This window comes from Macaca nemestrina, chromosome 17 (genome assembly GCF_043159975.1).
Source record: "Macaca nemestrina isolate mMacNem1 chromosome 17, mMacNem.hap1, whole genome shotgun sequence".
NCBI classification, from domain to species: Eukaryota; Metazoa; Chordata; class Mammalia; order Primates; family Cercopithecidae; genus Macaca; species Macaca nemestrina.
Window position 1 is genome coordinate 90,783,795 of NC_092141.1, and position 22,503 is coordinate 90,806,297.

Consider the following 22,503-nt stretch of genomic DNA (forward strand, 5'->3'; position numbering starts at 1 on the left):
CCCAGCACTTTGGGAGGACGAGGTGGGCGGATCCCAAGGTCAGAGAGATCGAGACCATCCTGGCTAACACGATGAAACCCCATCTCTACTAAAAATACAGAAAAAAAAAAAAAGTTGGCTGGGTGTGGTGGTGGGCACCTGTAGTCCCAGCTACTCGGGAGGCTGAGGCAGGGGAATGGTGTGAATCCAGGAGGTGGAGCTTGCAGTGAGCCGAGATCGCGCCACTGCACTCCAGCCTGGGTGACAGAGCGAGACTCCGTCTCAAAAAAAAAAAAAAAAAAGACCAGGAGATTCTTCTTTTTAGAGACAGGGTCTCACTCTGCCACCCAGGCTGGAGTGCAGTGGTGCAATCTCGGCTCACTGCAGTCTTGACCTCCTAGGATCAAGCGATCCTCCTGCCTCAAACTCCCGAGTAGCTGGGGCTGTAGGTGCAAACCATGCCCAGCTAATTTCTAGTTTTTCGTAGAGACGGGGTCTCCCCATGTTGCGCCAACACTGGGATTCCAGGCGCGCGTCCCTGCGCCCAGTCCAGCCTTTATCGTGTGAAGGGTTAGTGGTAAGCGGGACACCCTGTTCCTCTCATCCGCCCTTAAAGCCTGAGTCCACCTGATTTCTTGTCACTCCACGGCAGGGATGGGAGGGAACGACCTGGAGTCTGTGAGCATCACATGGGGCTGGGTGGCTCCACCCATGTCCACATCCAGGGTCCAGAATCACAGAAGCCCCATCACAGTCCAGGTGAAGCAGCCGGCAGGCAGGGAGACGGCGCCTGTTTCTGCCTCTGCACCTCGCTCCAGGGGTGCGGCCTCTCAACGCCAGTGACCCCACCAAGGCCTGGCAGATGGCCTTGGCGTCAGCATTCCAGCCCAGCTCCCCAGGCTTGGCAAGATCATAAACCCGAGGCAAGAACAGGTGGTAAAATTTAAACTTTATTTGTCCAATGTGTTCAATTCCAGATTGTGAATTAGAAATGCCTCAAGAACTGTCAACGTCTGATTCAGCTCCAGCATCCTTGGCCACCTCCCCGCCTGGGAGTCAAGGGTCCTGGTTCTGCCTCAAGCAGGCCACGAGCCATGCTGTAGAGAGGCCAGTGGTCACAAGCAATGAGCCCACGACAGGATGCGGAGCCCTGGCTTGAGGGAAGGGGAAGGCCTAGGCCTGTGCTGGGCTCCAGGGCTGGCAGCCACCAGCCCTTCCTCCAGGCATGGGGGACACCCTGACAGGATCTGGAAGTCTCCATTTACCCACAAAATGCAAGAGCCATGATCAGTCATGGCAACACTGCACGCGGTGCTGAATGACCGTGTCCAGTCTGGCTCCATCCCTCCCGCACGGGGGACAAGCTTCTCCAAAGAAGCCTGGCCAAGGTGGAACAAATACCCTGATGTCGAAAAATGTCTAAAAATCCCACAAATGGAATTTTCAAAGAGAGCAGAAACCTCCCGCAGGAGGGAGGCAGCGAGACTCTGAACACTCCAGCGAGCACTCTGGACAGACCCATAAGTACATCACGGTTTCAAGAAACAAGCCCCACCGGGGTGGGCTGCCTGGAGATGGATCCCTTTCCAAAAACCGAAAAGCAGAAGGAAGAGACGGGGGTGAATGGACGGTGTGTGGGGGCGAGGTGTCACTTCAGAAAGGTTCCCTGGGTTTCCGGCGACGCCCTCCTTCAGATGAGGGCCGCAGGCTTCAGAGGCGTGCGCTGCTGCTGGGTGTGCAGCCCCGAGAGGTCTCGGCAGCGCCCGGGTCTGGCTTTCCGTCTTACAGTTCATCTTTCACAGCTTTCTGATCATCATCTTCCTCCATGTCTGGCTCCTCTGCTTCTTCCAGGTCCTCGAGATCCTGGGATACAGGAAAAGGTGGGGGACACGTTGGCTGCAACGGCTGAGGCTGCCGGCACCCAGCACCCCACGATGCTCACACTGGGGACCAGCCGGCCACGTTGGACATGGCCACCGGCCACTGGAGCAGCCAACCCTGGTCTTTACGAGATACACGGGGTCTTCCCAGGAAGAGTGAGGCCTGGGGGATTTCTACCTATAGCAGGATGAATCAGAGCCCCCACTGTGTCAGGAACCCTGGGAGTCCCAGCTCAGCCTCGGACCCTTCCACTGGGCATGGCGGGCATATGTGTGCCTCCCAGCTTGGCACCATGGAGCCTTCAGAGAGTTCACATCTTGGCAGGGACAATAGCCCCAGCATGATGTTCAGGCAGTCACCGCTGGCGTGACCCTTCTACTTCCAACCCTCAGGCTCTGGCCAGCGACAGACCACAGGCAGCACAAGGGGCCGGCCTCCGTCCCCCGCCTGGGCAGGGTGTTTCCAGCTCCCACTGTGCACCAGCACTCCCAGCAGACCCTGCCAGCCTAGACTGACCATGCCCTCATCTCCCTCACCATGGTCAAGCACCCTGCCCCTGCCACATCCTCCCAACACCAGCCCTCCTGCTTCTCCAGCAGAGTCACCACTGCTGCTGGCCACGTGCTGACAGGCAGGACTGAGCTCCTGAGGGCGTCAGACCCATGTCTGCTACCTTGTGCCCAGGCTCCGCCAGCGGGCTGGGGATGGACATGTGAGTCCAAGTCAGCAGCGTGTGAGGAACCGGTGCCACGCGTCTGAAAAGGTTTTCTAAGCAAAATCTGGTTTTTAAGATGTCTTTGACCTCGCCCCCTAAAGTGCTGGCCAGGGAGAGCTGTTTCAGCAGAGCGCTGGGAGCACATCCCTTGCCCTGCTGGGCAGAGGTGTGGAGCCCCAGAGCCCTGGATGCACAGACGTGCCTCCGACAGCACCGTTCTCATCACAAGCCAAGCCCAAGTGGGCATGTCCCATGGGGCCACGGGGCTGAATCCCAGAGACCGGCCCAGGGCTGTGACCCCACTCACGTCATCATCCCCTGCCCCATCCTGGCCACCGCTCTCCAGGAACTTCTTAAAACCATCCAGTGTGCGTTCCCCATTGTAATCGATGACCTGTGGAAGACAGGGATGAGTGCGGGGGCTGGTCCTGGCCCAGAACCAATCTCCCAGCATTGGCTCCTCCTCCCTAGAGAAAGGCAGAGCAGGCCCGGCCCGGTGGCTCACGCCTGGAATCCAGCATTTTGGGAGTTCAAAACCAGCCTGGGCAATATAGTGAGATCCCATCTCTCTCAAAAAAGAAAAAAAGGTGGGTGCTTCTGAAGGAGCTCCCACAGCTCTTCTTCCACCCAACTAGCCCCAGGCTCCTTCCAGACAAAGCAGCACCCAGGCTGGCGTGGAGACCATCGCTCTTCCCAGGGCCCGCCCCGGCCCCATCTAGAGGGAAGGCGCACCGTCCTGTCGACGCTGGCAGGAAAGAACTTGAGTGTGGGGAAGCTGTGCACTTTGATGGCCTCCACCTCGTTGGCGGTCGAGTCCATCTTGGCGATAACGATGTTCTCATGGTCCTTGTACGTTTCTCCCAGTTTATCCCAAATGGGAGCCAACTGTTTGCAGTGACCACACCACGGGGCATCTGAAAAGAAAGCAGTTCTAGGGTGTGTCCTGGACCACAAAGTCGCTGGCAGACGCTTCCCCGGGAGTCCGCACACCTCCCGCGTGCCCTGGGGGCACAGACCTGGGAAGCTGAAGGGGCAGCACTTACAGAACTCCACGAAGACGTTCTTGTTCTCGTCAAAAGCCACCTCTTCAAAGTTCTTCCCAACAAGCACCTTCACAGGCTGCTTGTCCCAGTCCTCCGGCAGCTCCTGGCTCATCAGGTGGGGCTGGAGGGCAGGCAGGGCACCGTGAGGGGCGGTGCCGCCTGGGGGACCACAGAGCTCCACAACCCTCACCCCTGCCTGGCTGAGGTGCACGGCTGCCCTTGGCATCACCAGGATGGCAGCCGCGGAAGCCAACAGTGCCAAGAATCCAGGAAGAGAAGGCTGAGCCAGTGGGCTGGGCCCAATGAGCCCACGTAGGCCACACCCTCGCCCGCCAGGAGGCTTCCCTGAGGAGCATCTGGGCCAGCACTGTCAACAAGAGGGCTCCTACAGGTCCCCAAGGGTGTGACAATAGTGGTCTTCACACGATCTTGGGCTCCGTCCTCTTATCTGAAGACCTTACTTTGAGGATGAAGCCCAGGACACTGAGAGCCCAGACCCCCTAAGGTGGCAGCTCTATCTGGGGGGCAGCCCTGGCCCGGGATGCGCCCGCACCTTGATTTTGCCCTCCAGGAAGCGGTGACAGAACTCTGTGATCCTCTCTGCTGTCAGCTCATCCGATTCGGGCTTGTACTTGGTCATCTCCTCCTCCAGGGTGATGAGGCGCACGGCTGGGCACTCTTCCTTCTTCAGGCCAAAGAACTCCAGGATGCGCTGGTTGTCCGTGTGGTCGCTGTCGATGAAGATGAACAGGATCTGGGGGAGAAAAGGAGGTTGCACAGGTGAGGGAGATGGCTGGCCTCTGCCTCCAGCCCTGACGTCACTCAGACGGTGCGGGAGACGGCTGGCAGGCTAGCCTCTGCCTCCAGCCCTGACTTCGCTTGGAAGCAGATCATGCCCCGGTGCCTTTTCTCCAACCTGGACTCTGGGGTTGCCCAACCAGACCAGCAGGTGACTGGGAGCAGAGGTCTGGCCTGGCTGGCCCCTCATCTACATCCAGGCTCTCCTGAATCGGGTGCCTGGTCTGGTCCAGGAGGCAGCCTCAGGAAGGCCCCACACTTCTGTCACCTTAGGAAGAGTCGTACTGTTCCCTGGCACCGCCCCACGAGCCACCCGGAGGAGCAGCTCACCTTGCCCTTAAAGCTCTCAGCTGCTGTTTTGAAGTTGCTCAGTTTGCCGTCATAGTCAGACACACTCTTGGGCAGGAACAGCAGGATGTGAGTCTTGATTTCACCTCCAAAAATCTTCGGGGCTGTCTGTGTTATAAACTCAAGTTACTGGGTCTGAGTCACATGCTGTTAACGCAGAATGTTCTCCCAACGGCCTCCAATGCTAGATGCTGGACAGCAGTGGTGACCAGGAGCCTCATGCTACCCCCAACCCACTCCTCCCCATCCCCAGCCTGGGGGATGCATGGCAGCAAGGGAGCCGCACCTGCTCGGTGAACTCGATGACAAGGGGCAGCTGGTTGTATTTGATAAAGTCCAGCAGGTTCTCCTTGGTGACCTCCCCTTCAAAGTTGTTCCGGCCTTCATCAAACTGTGGACAGAAAGGGGGCCCTGACTGAGCACTGCTGCCAGGAGCACAGCCCCCGGGCCCGCATCTCCCTGGATGTGGGAAGTCACAACAGCCAGCAGCCCTGCCCTCTTGTGGCGTTTCGAGCCACAGATCCCAGCAATGGGTATAGGACATGACTGTTCCCTGACAGCCAGACTGGCTCTGGCCACGGCCTTATGGCTGCCAGTGAATTCAACAGCTGGTTTTACATCCACAACTTGAGCCTGGTGCATGTGGTTCCAGCAACCCTTGAAGTGTGGCCCATCCCCAGGGCCCCCAACCCTTTCAGGGCACCCATGTGGTCAAAGCTATTTTCTTTCTTTCTTTTTTTTTTTAAGACGGAGTCTCGCTCTGTCACCCAGGCTGGAGTGCAGTGGCCAGATCTCCGCTCACTGCAAGCTCTGCCTCCCGGGTTTACGCCATTCTCCTGCCTCAGCCTCCCGAGGAGCTGGGACTATAGGCGCCCGCCACCTCGCCCAGCTAGTTTTTTTTTTGTTTTTTAGTAGAGTTGGGGTTTTACCGTGTTAGCCAGGATGGTCTCAATCTCCTGACCTTGTGATCTGTTCGTCTCGGCCTCCCAAAGTGCTGGGATTACAGGCTTGAGCCACTGCGCCCGGCCCAAAGCTATTTTCTTTTGTATTTATTTTTGAGTCAGAGTCTCACTCTGTTGCCCAGGCTGGAGTGCAGTGGCACGATCTTGGCTCACTGCAACCTCCGCCGCCCGGGTTCAAGTGATTCTCCTGCCTTAGCCTCCCGAGTAGCTGAGACTACAGAAGCCCGCCACCACGCCCGGCTCATTTTTTTTTTTTGTATTTTTAGTAGAGATGGAGTATTTTAATAGATAGTTTCACCATGTTGGCCACGAAGGTCTCGATCTCTTGACCTCATGATCCACCTGCCTTGGCCTCCCAAAGTGCTGGGATTACAGGCGTGAGCCACCGCGCCCCACCAGTCAAAGCTGTTTTCACACTCACACTTCTCTAGCCTTTGCACTCTCCCGCTCACGTGCTGCGGCACAGATCCACAGAGCCTGCTGGCTGTGTGGTGTCGCAACAGCGGGAGGGCGGGAGAGGAGGATCCTGCTGGAGGAATCTAAAACACCACTTAGCAGTAAATTGCTTTTGTCTGGGAAAAATTAGTTTCCATAAAGGTGTGATTTATGATAACATGTAATGGGATGATTATTCTTTTTTTTTTTTTTTTTTTTTTTTTTTGAGACGGAGTCTTGCTGTGTCTCCCAGGCTGGAGTGCAGTGGCGTGATCTCGGCTCACTGCAAGCTCCGCCTCCCGGGTTCACGCCATTCTCCCGCCTCAGCCTCCCAAGTAGCTGAGACTACAGGCGCCCGCCACCACGCCCGGCTAGTTTTTTGTATTTTTAGTAGAGACGGGGTTTCACCATGTTAGCCAGGATAGTCTCAATCTCCTGACCTCGTGATCCACCCGCCTTGGCCTCCCAAAGTGCTGGGATTACAGGCTTGAGCCACCGCGCCCGGCCGATTATTCTTTTAAATTAACTTGGCCACAGTGGCTTATGCCTGTTAAGTCCAGCATTTTGGGAGGCCAAGATGGGTGGACTGCTTGAGGCCAGGAGTTCGAGACCAGCCTGGCCAACATGGTGAAACTCCATCTCTACTAAAAATACAAAAATAAGCTAGGCGTGGTGGTGGGCACCTGTAATCTCAGGTACTTGGGAGGCTGAGGCAGGAGAATGGCTTGAACCCGGGAGGCGGAGATTGCGGTGAGCTGAGATCATGCCACTGCACCCCAGCCTGGGCAACAAGAGCAAAACTGTCTCAAAAAAAAAAAAAAAAAGGGCCGGGTGCAGTGGCTCACACCTGTAATCCTAGAAGTTTAGGAGGCTGAGGCAGGTGGATCACTTGAGTTCACGAGTGTGAGACCAGCCTGGCCAACATGGTGAAACCCCCACTCTATCAAAAATACAAAAAATTAGCTGGGTGTGGTAGTGCGCATCCATAATCCCAGCTGTTTAGGAGACTGAGGCAGGAGAATCACTTGAACCCAGGAGGTGGAGATTGCAGTGAGCCAAGATCATGCCACTGCACTCCAGCCTGGGCAACAGAGCAAGACTCTGTCTCAAAAAAAAAAAAAATACGGCCGGGCGCAGTGGCTCAAGTCTGTAATCCCAGCACTTTGGGAGGCCGAGACGGGCGGATGATGAGGTCAGGAGAGCGAGACCATCCAGGCCAACACGTTGAAACCCCGTCTCTACTAAAAAATACAAAAAACTAGCCGGGCGAGGTGGCGGGCGCCTGTAGTCTCAGCTACTCGGGAGGCGGAGCTTGCAGTGAGCTGGGATCCAGCCACTGCACTCCAGCCTGGGCGACAGAGCGAGGCTCCGTCTCAAAAAAACAAACAAACAAACAAACAAAAACAAAAATCAGTTGGGTGTGGTGACACCTGCCTGTAATCCTAGCTACTCGGGAAGCTGACGCAGGAGGACTGCTTGAGCCTGGTAGGTAGACATTGCAGTGAGATCGCACCACTGCACTCTAGTCTGAGTGACAAGAGTGAAACAGGCCGGGCGTGGTGGCTCACGCCTGTAATCCTAGTACTTTGGGAGGCTGAGAGGATCACCTGAAGCCAGGAGTTTCACAGCAGCCTAGTGCAACATGGTGAAAGCCCGTCTTTACTAAAAATACAAAAATTAGCCGGGCATGGTGGCGGGTGCCTGTAATCCCAGCTATTTGGGAGGCTGAGAGGCGGAGGACGCAGTGAGCCAAGATTGCGCCACTGCATTTGAGCCTGGCAACAGAGTGAGACTCTGTCTCAAAAAATAAAAAATAAATTAAATAAAGAAATAAAATGGAAGAAACAAAAACATTTTTTACATTCTTAGTTCTAGTTTCTAATACAACAGATCCTGAAAGGCACAATCCACATGCCCGTAAGGCTCTGGCGATCCCTAATAATGTGAGGCAGCTTCAGGGAGTCAGTCCTCAGGCCACAAGATGGAGAGGCTGTGGCGGCCCAACCACGAGGGGTCAGTCTGCAGCTGAGGATGCGGCCTCGGCTCAGGCTCAGAGAGGTGCTCCTGGGCTGAGGCTCTTCAAGTGAGAATTTTGGGTGAGCCTTCCATCATTCCCTCTGAACTACATTTTTATTTTAAAAATTTATTTTATTTTTTTTATTTTTTGAGATGGAGTTTTGTTCTTGTCACCCAGGCTAGAGTGCAATGGCGTGATCTTGGCTCACTGCAACCTCCACCTCCTTAGTTCCAGCGATTCTCCTTGCCTCAGCCTCCCGAGTAGCTGGGATTATAGGCATGTGCCACCACGCCTGGCTAATTTTTGTAGTTTCAGTAGAGACAGGGTTTCACCATGTTGGCCAGGGTGGTCTCGAACTCCTGACCCCAGGTGATCCACTTGCCTTGGCCTCCCAGAGTGCTGGGATTACAGGCGTGAGCCACTGAGCCTGGCCCCCAATTTTTTTTTTTTTTGAGATGGAGTTTCACTCTTGTTGCCTAGGCTGGAGGGCAGTGGCAGGATCTTGGCTCACTGCAACCTCTGCCTCCCGGGTTAAAGCGATTCTTCTGCCTCAGCCTCCCAAGTAGCTGGGATTACAGGTGTGCGCCACCACACCTGGCTAATTTTGTATTTTTAGTAGAGACGACGTTCCTCCATGTTGGTCAGGCTGGTCTTGAACTCCCAACCTCAGGTGATCCGCCTGCCTTGGCCTCCCAAAGTGCTGGAATTACAGGCGTGAGCCACCGTACCTGGCCCGAACGACTTTTTAAAAATTTTATTTATTTATTTAGAGATGGAGTTTCACTCTTGTTGCCCTGGCTGGAGTGCAATGGCATGTTCTCGATCTTGCCTCATTGCAACCTCCGCCTCCCAGGTTCAAGTAATTCTCCTGCCTCAACTTCCCAAGTTGTTGGGATTATAGGCATGTGCCACCATGCCCGGCAAATCTTGTATTTTTATTAGAGATGGGGTTTCTCCATGTTGGTCAGGCTGTTCTCAAACTCCCGACCTCAAGTGATCCGCCTGCCTCGGCCTCCCAAAGTGGTAGGATTACAGGCATGAGCCACCACATCCAGCTAAAAAAATTTATTTTACTTTTATGTTTTGTAGAGACGGTCTTACCATGTTGCTGAGGCTGGTCTCGGACTCCTGGCCTCAAGCAATCCTCTTGCCTTGGCCTCCCCGAGTGCTGGGATCACAGGTCTGAGCCACCAAGCCTGGTACCCTCCCCTCATTTGAGAGAGAGTCTTGCTCTGTTGCCCAGGCTGGAGTGCAGTGGCGCAATCTCGGCTCACTGCAAGCTCCACCTCCTGGGTTCATGCCATTCTCCTGCCTCAGCCTCCCGAGTAGCTGGGATTACAGGCGCCCGCCACCACACCTGGCTAATTTTTTGTATTTTTAGTAGAGATGGGGTTTCACTGTGTTAGCCAGGATGGTCTCAATCTCCTGACCACCTCGTGATCTACCACCTCGGGCTCCCAAAGTGCTGGAATTACAGGTGTGAACCACCGCGTCCGGCCCCCTCGAACTTCTTAAATGAGACTTGGGGAAATGAATCACTCATCCTTTCTTACTGGCCATTTCTCCTTATGCGTCCTCAGAGTTACTTCGAAACCAGGTGCCATTTCCTGCTCTTGTGCACGCTGTGCCCAGGTCACCCTGACTGGGCCTGACCACCAAAGAGCTGATACTAAACCAGGCCAGGAGCACCAGTCACCCCTGCCCAAGCCCGAGGGGCAGAGACTTCCAAGCCTGCTACATCTTCCCCAGAGGGGCAAAGGTGGATAAAAAGAGGCAGAAAAGCCAAGGTCAGGAGGCCCTTGGAGGGAATCCTTTGGAACACGAGCTGCTGATCACATCTGGGCTCCCAGTGGCACTGGTGGGCTCGCACTCTGCCCACGAGTAACGCTGGGCTGCAACTGCAGGCAAACAGAAAATCCCCCCCAGCCCTGCAGAACGTCTCCGGCTCCCTCCAGAGTGTCAGGTGCTGCCTACATCATCTCGTGCCAAGAAGCCAGGAGGAGACACTGCCGCAGCTGTCCCAAGGCTGCCATCGTTTCAGCAGAGATGCCACATCACACTCGATCATGGTCTACTGTGGTAAGGGAAACTGGACCCCTTAGCAGGGCACAGCAGCAGGAGGCCAGCCCTGCCAGGCCACAGTGACAAACAACACAGAAAGGCCCAACGCAGGCCAGGTGATGTAGCTCACACCTGTAATCCCAATGTTTCGGCAGGCTGAGATAGGAGGATTGCTTGAGCTCAGAAGTTTGAGACCAGCCTGGACAACACAGTGAAACCCCATTTCTACAAAAATATTAAAAAATAGCCAGGTGTGGTGGCGCACACCTGTGGTCCCAGCTACTCAGCAGGCTGAGGTAGGAGGATTGCTTGAGCCCAGGAGGTCGAAGCTGCAGTGAACTGTGATTGTACCACCGCACTCCAGCCTGGTAACAGAGCAAGACCCTTTCTCAAACAACAACAGGCCCAGTGCTGCCGGCTGGTGGAGAAGACAAAACGAAATATCAGCTCTCACACCCATGGTCCCAGTGACCAGCGGCCCCCGCAGAGGCTTTCCTGGGCTGCAGTGCCCGCTAGGGAAGGAAGGGAAGAGCAGGCAACAGTGGGCCACACAAGAGCACCTGACTCAGCCAGGCTGCCCACTGTGGCCACTGAACACAGAGGAAGACCTCACTCACTTTGAGGGATGGAAGTTAATAGCCTGGAGGAAAAGGAACAAGTTGGACTCATCCTCTCAGCTGTGGGGCGAGCTCTGACTTCTAGCGCAGCCCCTACTGTGTGCACAGCACAGGGGGCCGGGCTCCTGCCTGCAACCACCACATTCACCATCACAGACACCTGGGCCACCTTCGGTGGGCAAGAAAGCACCACCCACCAACTGGCATCAGACCCAAGTGGGGTTGTCTGTGCCCAGCTCTAGTGGACTCCAGAGAATCGAGGCAGAATGGTAACCTGTGGGGAGCCCACATGGATGGCCACGTGTGAGCCCTGGCAGGCAAGAGCAACGAAACTGCCCTCCCGCCTTCGCGGACACATGACCACCAAACTGTCCACAGAGTCCAAACGGCCACTCCAGACATCCAGGGCACTGAAGGAGCTGTGGGCTGTGTGACAAAACAGGGTTCGCAAGTTTCATGGGCCCTGGAGAAAGTCTCCCCCAGAACCCAAGTTTCAAGACAAGACTCGGAACCTTCTCTTTTTTTTTTTTTTTTTGAGACGGAGTTTCGCTCTTGTTGCCCAGGCTGGAGTGCAATGGCATGATCTTGGCTCACCGCAACCTCTGCCTCCCGGGTTCAAGCAATTCTCCTGCCTCAGCCTCCCGAGTAGCTGGGATTACAGGCACGTGCCACCACGCCCGGCTAATTTTGTATTTTTAGTTGAGATGGGGTTTCTCCATGTTGGTCAGGCTGGTTTTGAACTCCCAACCTCAGGTGATTCGCCCACCTCGGCCTCCTAAAGTGCCGGGATTACAGGTGTGAGCCACTGCGCCCGGCCTGGAATCTTCTTTCTAATAAAAGCTCTAAAAAGACCTTTGCTTCCCTCAACTTTATCCAACACCACACTGGCTTTTTCTAGTTAGATGTTAGTTTCCTGGGCACCCTGCAGTGGTGACTGTGTCATTTAGAAAAACCCTCTTCCTTTCAGGAACGCCAGGAAAACATCTCCTGGTGAAGAGCATCTACTGTCTTGAGTTCTCTTGAGGAAGTGGCTGCAAAAACAGCTAAGTGACAAGAACAAGGACGTGGAAACAAGCCGTCCTGACCCACTCACACCACACTCCAGGAAGGCTCCACCCTCCCTCCTACCCAGTCCCAAGGAGTGCTGGATGCTCAGTGCTGACTACAGAAAGTGAACGGGTTGGTGGCTCACGCCTGTAATCCCAGAACTTTGGGAGGCCGAGGCGGGTGGATCATGAGGTCAGGAGATCAAGACTATCTTGGCAAACACGGTGAAACCCCGTCTCTACTAAAAATACAAAAAATTTAGCTGGGCTTGGTGGTGGGCGCCTGAAGTCCCAGCTACTCGGGAGGCTGAGGCAGGAGAATGGCGGGACCCGGGAGGCGGAGCTTGCAGTGAGCCGAGATCACACCACTCACTCCAGCCTGGGCGACAGAGTGAGACTCTGTCTCAAAAAAAGAAAAAGAAGGCCGGGCACAGTGGCTCACGCCTGTAATCCCAGCACTTTGGGAGGCTGAGGCGGGTGGATCACGAGGTCAGGAGATGGAGACCATCCTGGCTAACACCGTGAAACCCCATCTCTACCAAAAATATGAAAAAATTAGCCAGGCGTGGTGGCGGGCGCCTGTAGTTCTAGCTACTCAGGAGGGTGAGGTTAGAGGATCAGTTGAGCCTGGGAAGCACAAAGTTGCCGTGAGCTGAGATTGCACCACTGTGCTCCAGCCTGGGTGGCAGAGTGAGAAACCCTATCTCAAAAAAAAGGGCAGCCAGGCGCGGTGGCTCACGCCTGTAACCCCAGCCCTTTAGGAGGCCGAGGTGGGTCGATCATCTGAGGTCGGGAGTTCAAGACCAGTCTGACCAACATGGAGAAACCCTGTGTCTACTAAAAATACAAAATTAGCCAGGCATGGTGGTGCATGCCTATAATCCCAGCTACTAGGGAGGCTGAGGCAAGAGAATCGCTTGAAGCCAGGAGGCGGAGGTTGTGGTGAGCTGAGATCGTGCCATTGCACTCCAGCCTGGCCAAAAAGAGCAAAACTCCGTCTCAAAAAAAAAAAAAAAAAAAAAAAAGGGCAAATGGGGCTGGGTGTAGTGGTTCACACCTGTAATCCCAGCACTTTGGGAGGCTGAGGCAGGCAGATCATGAAGTCAAGAGATTGAGACCATCCTGGCCAACATGGTGAAACCCCATCTCTACTAAAACAAAAATTAGGCTGGGCGCAGTGGCTCAAGCCTGTAATCCCAGCACTTTGGGAGGCCGAGACGGGCGGATCACGAGGTTAGGAGATCGAGACCATCCTGGCGAACACGGTGAAACCCCGTCTCTACTAAAAAAAATACAAAAAACTAGCCGGGCGTGGTGGCGGCGCCTGTAGTCCCAGCTACTCGGGAGGCTGAGTCAGGAGAATGGCAGGAACCCGGGGGGCGGAGCTTGCAGTGAGCTGAGATCCGGCCACTGCACTCCAGCCCGGGCGACAGAGCCAGACTCCGTCTCAAAAAAAAAAAAAAAAAAAAAAAAAAAAAAAAAAAAAAAAAATTAGCTGGGCATGGTGCACACCTGTGGTCCCAGCTACTTGGGAGGCTGAGGCAGGAGGATCGCTTGAACCCAGGAAGTGGAGGTTGCAGTGAGCCGAGATTGCACCACTGCACTCCAGCCTGACAACAGAGCAAGACACCGTCTCAAAATAATAAATAAATAAATAAACAAGGTAAATGTTGTTACATGTTTTATCCTAAATGGAAAAAAAAAAAAAAACCTAACAGTCAAAAGCAGCTCTTCTGGGATGGCTGTGGCAGGAGAGTGGCCAGAGAGAGGGCCCACAGCTGAATGCAAAGGCCACAGGTGTCAGTGCTGCCTACAACCCAACTTGGCAAAGCTGCAGAACATACCTATTGGGCCAAAGGTGCCAGGAGCAAGGTTCCCTTAATGATAAGGAGAGCAACGCCACCCTCTGCAGACCAACCCCGGAACTAATGCGGGCAGAGCTGCCTGGGCCCACTCACCTTCTTAAAGAGGACAACCCCATCTTTGTCGAGCTGGTATTTGGAGAACACGTCACTGTTGGAAGTGATCCCAAATGGTATGTCATCGATGGCCTCTGCCGCCTGCAAGAACTGCTTGGCAGAGTCTGACTCCACGTCCTGAACGAGGAGGGAAAAGCAGAGGTAGTCACAAGCCCACAGCACCAAGCAGTAGGGGCAGACCCTGTAATGCCTAGGCCCGGGGGGGACACATGCAGAACTGCCAGCCGTAGCCGCGGACCCCTCCTCAATGGATGACAGAAAAAAGAAAGACTGGAATGACGCTCTGGTCTCTACCTTGAAGAAGCCGATGACAGCCACCTCGCTGGACTCCACCAAGGACTCTGCAGCTGCGCCGTCAGGCAGGGTGGTGGCAGCCGGGCCCGTGCGCTTCTTCAGCCAGTTCACGATGTCATCAGCCTCTCTGCCAGCTAACCCCAAACAAATGTAGGTTCCACTCTCAAACAGGGAGTGCGGCCCGCCCTGCTGGGCCTGTTCCTGTCTCTACTCTCTGCCAGCCAGGTTGAGGACACCTGACTCACCCTAAGCAAGATGTTTTCCCACCACGGAAGAGGTCTGGTGTCATCGGCCCGCCTCCTAAACCCCAGTGTATATGAGACTGTGGTTGTGTTTATGGCGAGTGGGGAGGAAAGAGGATGATTCTCTCTATGAATAACAGGATCACAAACTCATTTTTTTTCTCTGATCTCTCGGCATTTTGTTTTCTCTTTTGACACAGGGGCTCACTCTGTTACCCAGCTGAAGGCAGGATCTTGGCTCACTGCAGCCTCCACCCAATGGGCTCAAGCAATCTTCCCAACCTCAGCCTCTCAAGTAGCTGGGGTACAGGTGCATGCTATGATACCCAGCTCATTTTTGTATTTATTGTAGAGACGGGGTTTTGCCATGTTGCCCAGGCTGGTCTTTAACTTCCGTGCTCAAGCACTTTGCTCACCACGACTTCCCAAAGTGCTGAGATTATACGCATGAGCCACCAATCCCAACCTTTTTTTTTGGAAGACAGGGTCTTGCTCCGTCACCCAGGTTAGAGTGCAGTGGCATGATCATGGCTCACTGCGACCTCGAACTTCTGGGCTCAAGCAATCTTCCCACCTCAGGCTCCCAAGTAGCAGGGACCACAGGCATGTGCCCCCACACCCAGCTAACTTTTTTTTTTTTTTTTTTTTGAGACAGTTTCACTCTTGTTGCCCAGGTTGGAGTGCAATAGTGCAATCTCGGCTCACTGCAACCTCCACTACCGGGTTCGAGCAATTCTCCTGCCTGAGCCTCCCGAGTAGCTGGGGATTATAGGTGCCCACCACCACACCCGGCTAATTTTTAGTAGAGACAGGGTTCCCCATGTTGGCCAGGCTGGTCTCACTCCTGACCTCAGGTGATGCACCTGCCTCGGTCTCCCAAAGTGCTGGGATTACAGAGGTGAGCCACTGCACCCGACAAATTTTTCTTTTTCTTCTTTTTTTGGAGACAGAATCTACCTCTGTCGCCCAGGCTGGAGAGTACAGTGGCACGACCCTGGCTCACTGTAACCTCCTCCTCCCAGATTTAAGTGATTCTCCTGCCTCAGCCTCCCAAGTAGCTGGTATTACAGGAGCCCGCCACCACGCCCAACTAATTTTTGTATTTTTAGTAGAGGCGGGGTTTCACTGTGTTGGCCAGGCTGGTCTTGAACTCCTGACCTTGTGATCCGCCCGCCTCGTCCTCCCAAAGTGCTGGGATTACATGCGTGAGCCACCGTGCCTGGCCAATTTTTCTATTTTTTGTAGAGATGGGGTTTTGCCATGTTGCCCAGGCTGGTCTCAAACTCCTGGGATCAAGCAATCCACCCACCTCGGCCTCCCAGTGCTGGGATTACCGGGATGAGCCACTGTGCCCAGCCCCAGCTAATTTTTCTTTTTTTGAGACGGAGTCTTGCTCTGTCGCCCAGGCTGGAGTGCAGTGGCGCAATCTTGGCTCACTGCAAGCTCCGCCTCCCGGGTTCCCGCCATTCTCCTGCCTCAGCCTCCCGAGTAGCTGGGACTACAGGCGCCGCCACCACGCCCAGCTAATTTTTTTGTATTTTTAGTAGAGACGGGGTTTCACCATGTTAGCTGGGATGGTCTTGATCTCCTGATCTGCCTGCCTCAGCCTCCCAAAGTGCTGGGATTACAGGCGTGAGCCACCGTACCTGGCCTGCCCCAGCTAATTTTTCTATTTTTTGTACACAGGGTTTCACCATGTTGCCCAGGCTGGTCCTCTGCATTTTTAAAATTTTATTTTATTTATTTATTTATTTATTTATTTTTTGAGACGGAGTCTTGCTGTGTGGCCCAGGCTGGAGTGCAGTGGCACAATCTCGGCTCACTGAAAGCTCCACCTCCCGGGTTCACGCTATTCTCCCGCCTCAGCCTCCGAGTAGCTGGGACTACAGGCGCCCACCACCACACCCGGCTAGTTTTTTATATTTTTAGTAGAGACGGGGTTTCACTATGTTAGCCAGGATGGTCTCGATCTCCTGAACTTGTGATCCACCCGCCTCGGCCTCCCAAAGTGCTGGGATTACAGGCTTGAGCCACCGCGCCCGGCCTAAATTTTTATTTTTTGAGACGAAGTCTTACTCTGTCGCCCAGGATGGAGTGCAGTGGCACAAGATCAGCTCACTGCAACCTCCATCTCCCGCGTTCAAGTGATTCTCCTGTGTCAGCCTCCCGAGTAGCTAGGATTACAGGCGTGCACCACCATGCCTGGCTAATTTTTGTATTTTTAGTAGAGATGGGGTTTCACCATATTGGCCAGGCTGGTCTCGAACTCCTGACCTCAGGGGATCCACCCATCTCAGCCTCCCAAAGTGCTGGGATTACAGGCATAAGCCACCGCGCCCAACCTGCTCCGCATTTTCTAAATTTTCTTTGACATGTACATTAATCAAACACACATGTTCTCACCCAGGAGTCTGACACGAGGCCTCATCTTAGAGAGGTGGTCAGTAACTCAAAACTCAGTACCAGTTTTTCTACCTGTGGGAACAGGCTGACACCTAGTCCACCTAACTCCCGCCTCCTAACTTATCCCAGGCATTTCAGAAGTTCTCACCAAGGGCCCACTCTACGTGTCTCCCAGACTAGGAAGATGACACACTTTATGCCACCAAAGGCAATCAAACGACAGAGAAGAAACCTACTCCTCCTGGGAGACTGAGGCTAAGGAATGCTGACCCTTTCCCTCTTAGAACTTGACTCCTGGCCGGGCGCGGTGGCTCAAGCCTGTAATCCCAGCACTTTGGGAGGCCGAGATGGGCGGATCACGAGGTCAGGAGATCAAGACCATCCTGGCTAACCCTGTGAAACCCCGTCTCTAGTAAAAAAATACAAAAAAATAGCTGGGCGAGGTGGCGAGCGTCTGTAGTCCCAGCTACTTGGGAGGCTGAGGCAAGAGAACGGCGTGAACCCGGGAGGCGGAGCTTGCAGTGAGCCGAGATCGTGCCACTGCACTCCAGCCTGGGGCACAGAGCAAGACTCCGTCTCAAAAAAAAAAAAACAACAACAAAAATTAGGCCGGACGCAGTGGCTCACGCCTGTAATCCCAGCACTTCAGGAGGCCGAGGCGGGAAGATCAAGAGGTCAAGAGATTGAGACCATCCTGGCCAACGTGGTGACATCCCATCTCTACTAAAAATACAAAAATTATCCAGGCTTGATGGTATGCACCTGTAGCCCCAGCTACTCAAGAAGTTGAGGCAGGAAAGTCACTTGTACCCGGGAAGCGGAGGTTGCAGTGAGCAGAGATCACACGGCACTCCAGCCTGGTGACAGAGCGAGACTGTCTCCAAAAAAAAAAAAAAAAAAAGAAAAGAAAAGAAAAAAAAGAGAGAACATCAAAACAGCCAAGTGAGAGGCAACCACAGAGTTTGCTGCCACTAGAACAGGACAGGGCACACCTGCTTAAGGGGACAACCCTGCTAACACTAGAATGAACTGCTTTTGGGCCGCCCATCATGTGCATCTGACGTGCCACAGAACTGGTTTTACAGATGAGTCTTCTTTTGCCACAGTCACTGATTTGGCTACACAGGGGCTCGGCCTCCACGAAGGCAGCTTCAGAGGCGGCAGATGAGCAGCTGAGGGCCTGTGCTACAGACAGAGCGGGTGGGCTTGGATTCGAGGTCTGCTACCGACAGGCACAATGCTGTTACTCAGCTGCTCTGAGCCTCAGCCCTTTGTCTGGGAAAGGCCTGCCTCACAGAGAGGATGCAAGGAGAAATCACCCAAGCACATGGCGCGGCAGCTGGCACGCTACAAACAATAGCTAGCAGGTGTCACCCCAAGAACTACAGCTACGCTGCTGCTCCTAGGAAGAGGGGGCAGCACAAAGAGCCCATGTGGCCAGAAAGGCACCAGTCTCCTCTCCTCGCTAGTCAGTCTCCAGACAGACCTCAGTCAGCCGACCCCAGAGTGGCACCAGACAAGACAGGTTCTCCACTCGAAGGTTCTTCCAGGATGAAAACTTTCTTCACAGGACCCTCAGGACACAACGAGGAGAACCCGGCCTGAGGAACGGGATCCCTCCAAGCCTCTGGAACCCGGCCTCCCCACCGCTCAGACTACTGCCTGTGCCTTTCCAAGCCGGCAGACCAGTCCCTCTCTAAAGACAGTTCAAGGGCAGTGCCACAGCCACACCTGTATATTCCTTGGGGGAAGCCGTGTCTCCGTTCCTGAAGAACTTGATGGTGGGATAGCCGCGCACGCCATACTGCTGGGCCAGGTCAGACTCCTCCGTGGCGTCCACCTTGGCCAACCTGATCTCGGAACCTTCTGCCTTCAGCTTCCCAGCGGCTTTGGCATACTCAGGGGCCAGAGCCTTGCAGTGGCCACACCAAGGGGCATCTGGAAGCGGAAATGAGATGCTAGAAAGCAGCCTTGATTTCTCGGCACCGCTTCCCTTTCTCCTCTGGCACTTCCCTTCATAAAAACCTTATCTACTCACCAAGATAACCCCTCCTAACGCACAAGGCTGAGCTGATAGCCTGGTGCTCTTGGGCAATATCAGGACAGAGGCCGTGAACGACAAACCACTACCAACCAACACCAGCGCCCACTCTGCTATGTCACCGTCAGCACAGGAAGACAAGCCTCTCAATGGTTGCTGACTTCTTATTACCTGTAGGCAACCAAGGCAAGGGTCTCCCTAGAATTTCCCTTTAAGAGTACAGACAAAAGTGAAGACGTGAACGTGGCGGCCTGTACCAGCACTGGCTGTGAGTACGGGATGCACATCCGTGCACACAGGCCCTGAGTTGCTTAGAGTGCGGGAATAAGACGATCTGTCAACAGAGTTAGCAACTGTGTCCGGCACAAGATTCCCACCCCAGGGACAGAGCTCAAATCCTTATGGACGTGAGGAAGGCTTCGGATTCTCGTCCGAGACACCATCGGAATGACTACTGTGGCAAGGTGAAGGTGGGGTGGGCAGGAGCGGGGCGCCTTCCGGGTCGGCCCCCGGGGAAGACTCGGCAGGGCTGGACCCTGGCTTGCTCTGCTGGCTCACACAGGTCGATCCTGTTCTTCTCGCACTAACAGGAAGATACTGCCGTGCGCAGGGCGCGTACCTGGACGGCCCCCCGGCTCCCAGCCAGGCTCTCATCCCCGAGAAACCCCGGACACGGCCCCCAAGGCGGCCAAGAAGGGCGCCCTTCAGTCCCGGGCGCGCCGAGGATCCCGACCCCGGGGGCGGCCGGGCCGTGCCTGCGTCCCAGAGCCTGGCCCGACGGCCCCGAGCCCCGCCCGCCTGCCCGCCAGGCCCGGCGCTCACAGAACTCCACCAGCAGGTACTTGTGGGCCGCCAGCGCCTCCGCAAAGTTGCTTTTCCGCAGCACCAGGACGTGGTCCTCCTCCTCGGGGGCGTCGGCGTACACCCGGGCGGCCGCGGCCACGGCCAGGCACAGCAGAGCGCGGCGCAGCATGTCGCACACGGAGCAGGCGGGGCGCTTCAGTTGGCGCCGCCGGGACAGCGGGGGCGACGAGAGCGCGCGCCGGTCCCCGCCTCGCCTTTATAAATGCTGGGTCCGGGGCGCGCCTGCCCCCCTGCCCGCGCGCGTTGGCCGCGGCGCGCACGCGCCCCTGGGCCCGCCTTCGATTGGCCGGCGGACTTCGAGGCTCGTCTTTGCCGCTCTCGGATTGGACACTCACACTAGGCCCGGCCCCGGATTCGGAAACGCTCCTGAGGCCTCCCTGGCCTTCGCCCGGGATTGGCCGAGGACCTCGCGCTCGCTGTCTTTCTTAGCCTTTCATTGGCTGCCGACGAGAACTTTTTCTGCCTTGGCTTCTAATTGGTGGCTTTCTTCCACACCTTCTACGGGTCTGGAATGGCTGCCACTTTCGGTAGCCGGAGCTCTGCGCCTCCTGATTGGCCAAGGGATGCGCGCACTCTGCGCGTTCCTTCGTCGAACGTGGCAGTGGGGCGGAGTTCCCAGTCTAGGGGCGGAGCTGCGGCTGCGCCTCCGAAACCCCTCGTGTTGCATTCTGACTGGACCGCGTACCCAACTGGCACGCCCCCTGGACCCCGGGCCGGAAGCTGGGGTGACGTAATTTCTGGCGCGCGTGTCAAGCGTGCGGCGGCGGCCCTGGAAGGTGGGGTCCGTCGCTTAGGGGCGGCGGTGGGCTCGGTCTGTGATATCCGGCGCGGTCCGACGCGCTCCGCGAGGTCACGCAAGACACCCACCGAGGCATGACGGCAGGGCCTTGGCACGGGAATCGTGCGCACAGGTCGAGGACGCCTCGGAGGGGATGAGAGCACAGGGACGGGGGGTTACGAGAATGGGGCTGGAGAGACGGGCGGGAGGGGCGGGACGTGGGCGCTGCGGACCTGCCGGCTCCCAGGCCCCAGGAAGACGCTGCCCCTGCGTTGAGCGGCCATAGGAAAGGTCCTCCCGGCTAAGGCCTTCAGGGAGCGGCCCTTTGCCCTGTACGATCTCTTCCCTCCCTTCCCACTGGTTGCCAAATCCTGTGAAGCTGTCCCTACTCTAGTGCTTCTCAGATGCTCTGGTCGGTTCAGGAGACCTCCCAGCCGTTATACAGCTGTGGAAATACCCTGGGTGCTGCTTCACTCCGAAGGCAGCAGCTGGGTTTGCCTCCCGACTCGAGGCTCCCGAGCACTTGAAATGTGGCCAGTCCACTCGAGACGGGCTGTGAGTGCGCAGTGCACATCAGACTTCTAAGACTGAGTGTGCAGGGCCGGGCGCGATGGCACACGCGTGTAATCCCAGCACTTTGGGAGGCCGAGGCAGGCGGATCACGAGGTCAGGAGTTCGAGACCGGCTTGATCGTGGTGAAATCCCTACTAGAAATACAAAAATTAGCTGGGCCTGATGGCGCGCGCCTGTAATCTCAGCTACTCGGGAGGCTGAGGCAGGAGAATCGCTTGAACCCGGGAGGCAGAGGTTGCAGTGAGCCGAGATCACGCCATTGCACTCCAGCCTTGGCAACAGAGCAAGACTCCGTCTCAAAAAAAAAAAAAAGACTGAATGTGCGTGTAGGGGCTGGGGGACACAAGGTACAGTATTTCGTTAATAACTTTACTTTGACTACTACATGTTGAAATACTCTGTATACATACGTTGGATTACATAATAATATTGAGGCCAGGTGCTGTGTGACTCACTCCTGTAATCCCACCGCCTTTGGAGACCAAGGCAGGAGGATCCCTTCAGCCCAGGAGTTCGAGACCAGCCTGGGCAACATAGTGAGACCCCCGCCCCCCCGTCTCTACAAAAAATACATTTAAAAAATTAGCCATGGCTGGGCGCGGTGGCTCAAGCCTGTAATCCCAGCACTTTGGGAGGCTGAGACGGGCGGATCACGAGGTCAGGAGATCGAGACCATCCTGGCTAACACGGTGAAACCCTGTCTCTATTAAGAAATACAAAAAACTAGCTGGGCGAGGTGGCGGGCGCCTGTAGTCCCAGCTACTCGGGAGGCTGAGGCCGGAGAATGGCGTGAACCCGGGAGGCAGAGCTTGCAGTGAGCTGAGATCCGGCCACTGCACTCCAGCCTGGGCGACAGAGCGAGACTCCGTCTCAAAAAAAAAAAAAATTAGCCAGGCGCTGTGGTGTGCACCTGTGGTCCCAGCTACTTGGGAGGCTGAGGTGGGAGAATCACTTGAGCCCAGGAGGCTGAGGCTGCAGTGAGCCATGATCCCACCACTGCACTCCAGTCTGGGTAACAGGTAGACACCCTGTCTCAAAAAATAATATTTGTTTACTCTTTTATATATATATATATTTTTTTTTTTTTTTTGAGACAGTGTCTCATTTTGTCATCCAGGCTGGAGTGCAATGGGCAATCTTGGCTCACTCCGCCTCCCGGGTTCAAGCGATTTTCCTGCCTCAGCCTCCTGAGTAGCTGGGATTACAGGCACCTGCCACCACGCCCAGCTAATTTTGTATTTTTAGTAGAGACAGGGTTTTACCATGTGGAAAGGCTGGTCTCGAACTCCTGACGTAGGTGATCCACCTGCCTTGCCTTCCAAAGTGCTGGGATTACAGGTGTGAGCCACCGCACCCGGCCTCCTCTTTTATCTTTTAATGTGGCTTTTAGAAACTTTAAAATTACATAGAAGGTCTGCATTTTGTTA

General features: G+C 55.3%; 1 protein-coding gene across 1 annotated transcript; it reads right to left on the reverse strand.

The window, feature by feature from the left end:
• Nucleotides 1-911: 911 nt before the first annotated feature.
• LOC105469312 (prolyl 4-hydroxylase subunit beta) lies at nucleotides 912-19,899 on the reverse strand. Its single transcript, XM_011720217.3, has 11 exons — nucleotides 19,684-19,899; nucleotides 18,552-18,758; nucleotides 14,176-14,309; nucleotides 13,861-13,998; nucleotides 5,051-5,155; nucleotides 4,747-4,872; nucleotides 4,172-4,372; nucleotides 3,619-3,739; nucleotides 3,308-3,489; nucleotides 2,883-2,969; nucleotides 912-1,842 (listed from the first exon to the last, which is right to left on the reverse strand). Exons 1-11 carry the CDS (start codon nucleotides 19,832-19,834, stop codon nucleotides 1,762-1,764), a joined length of 1,533 nt encoding a protein of 510 aa, XP_011718519.1. The 5' UTR covers nucleotides 19,835-19,899; the 3' UTR covers nucleotides 912-1,761.
• Between the last annotated feature and the right edge of the window lie 2,604 nt (nucleotides 19,900-22,503).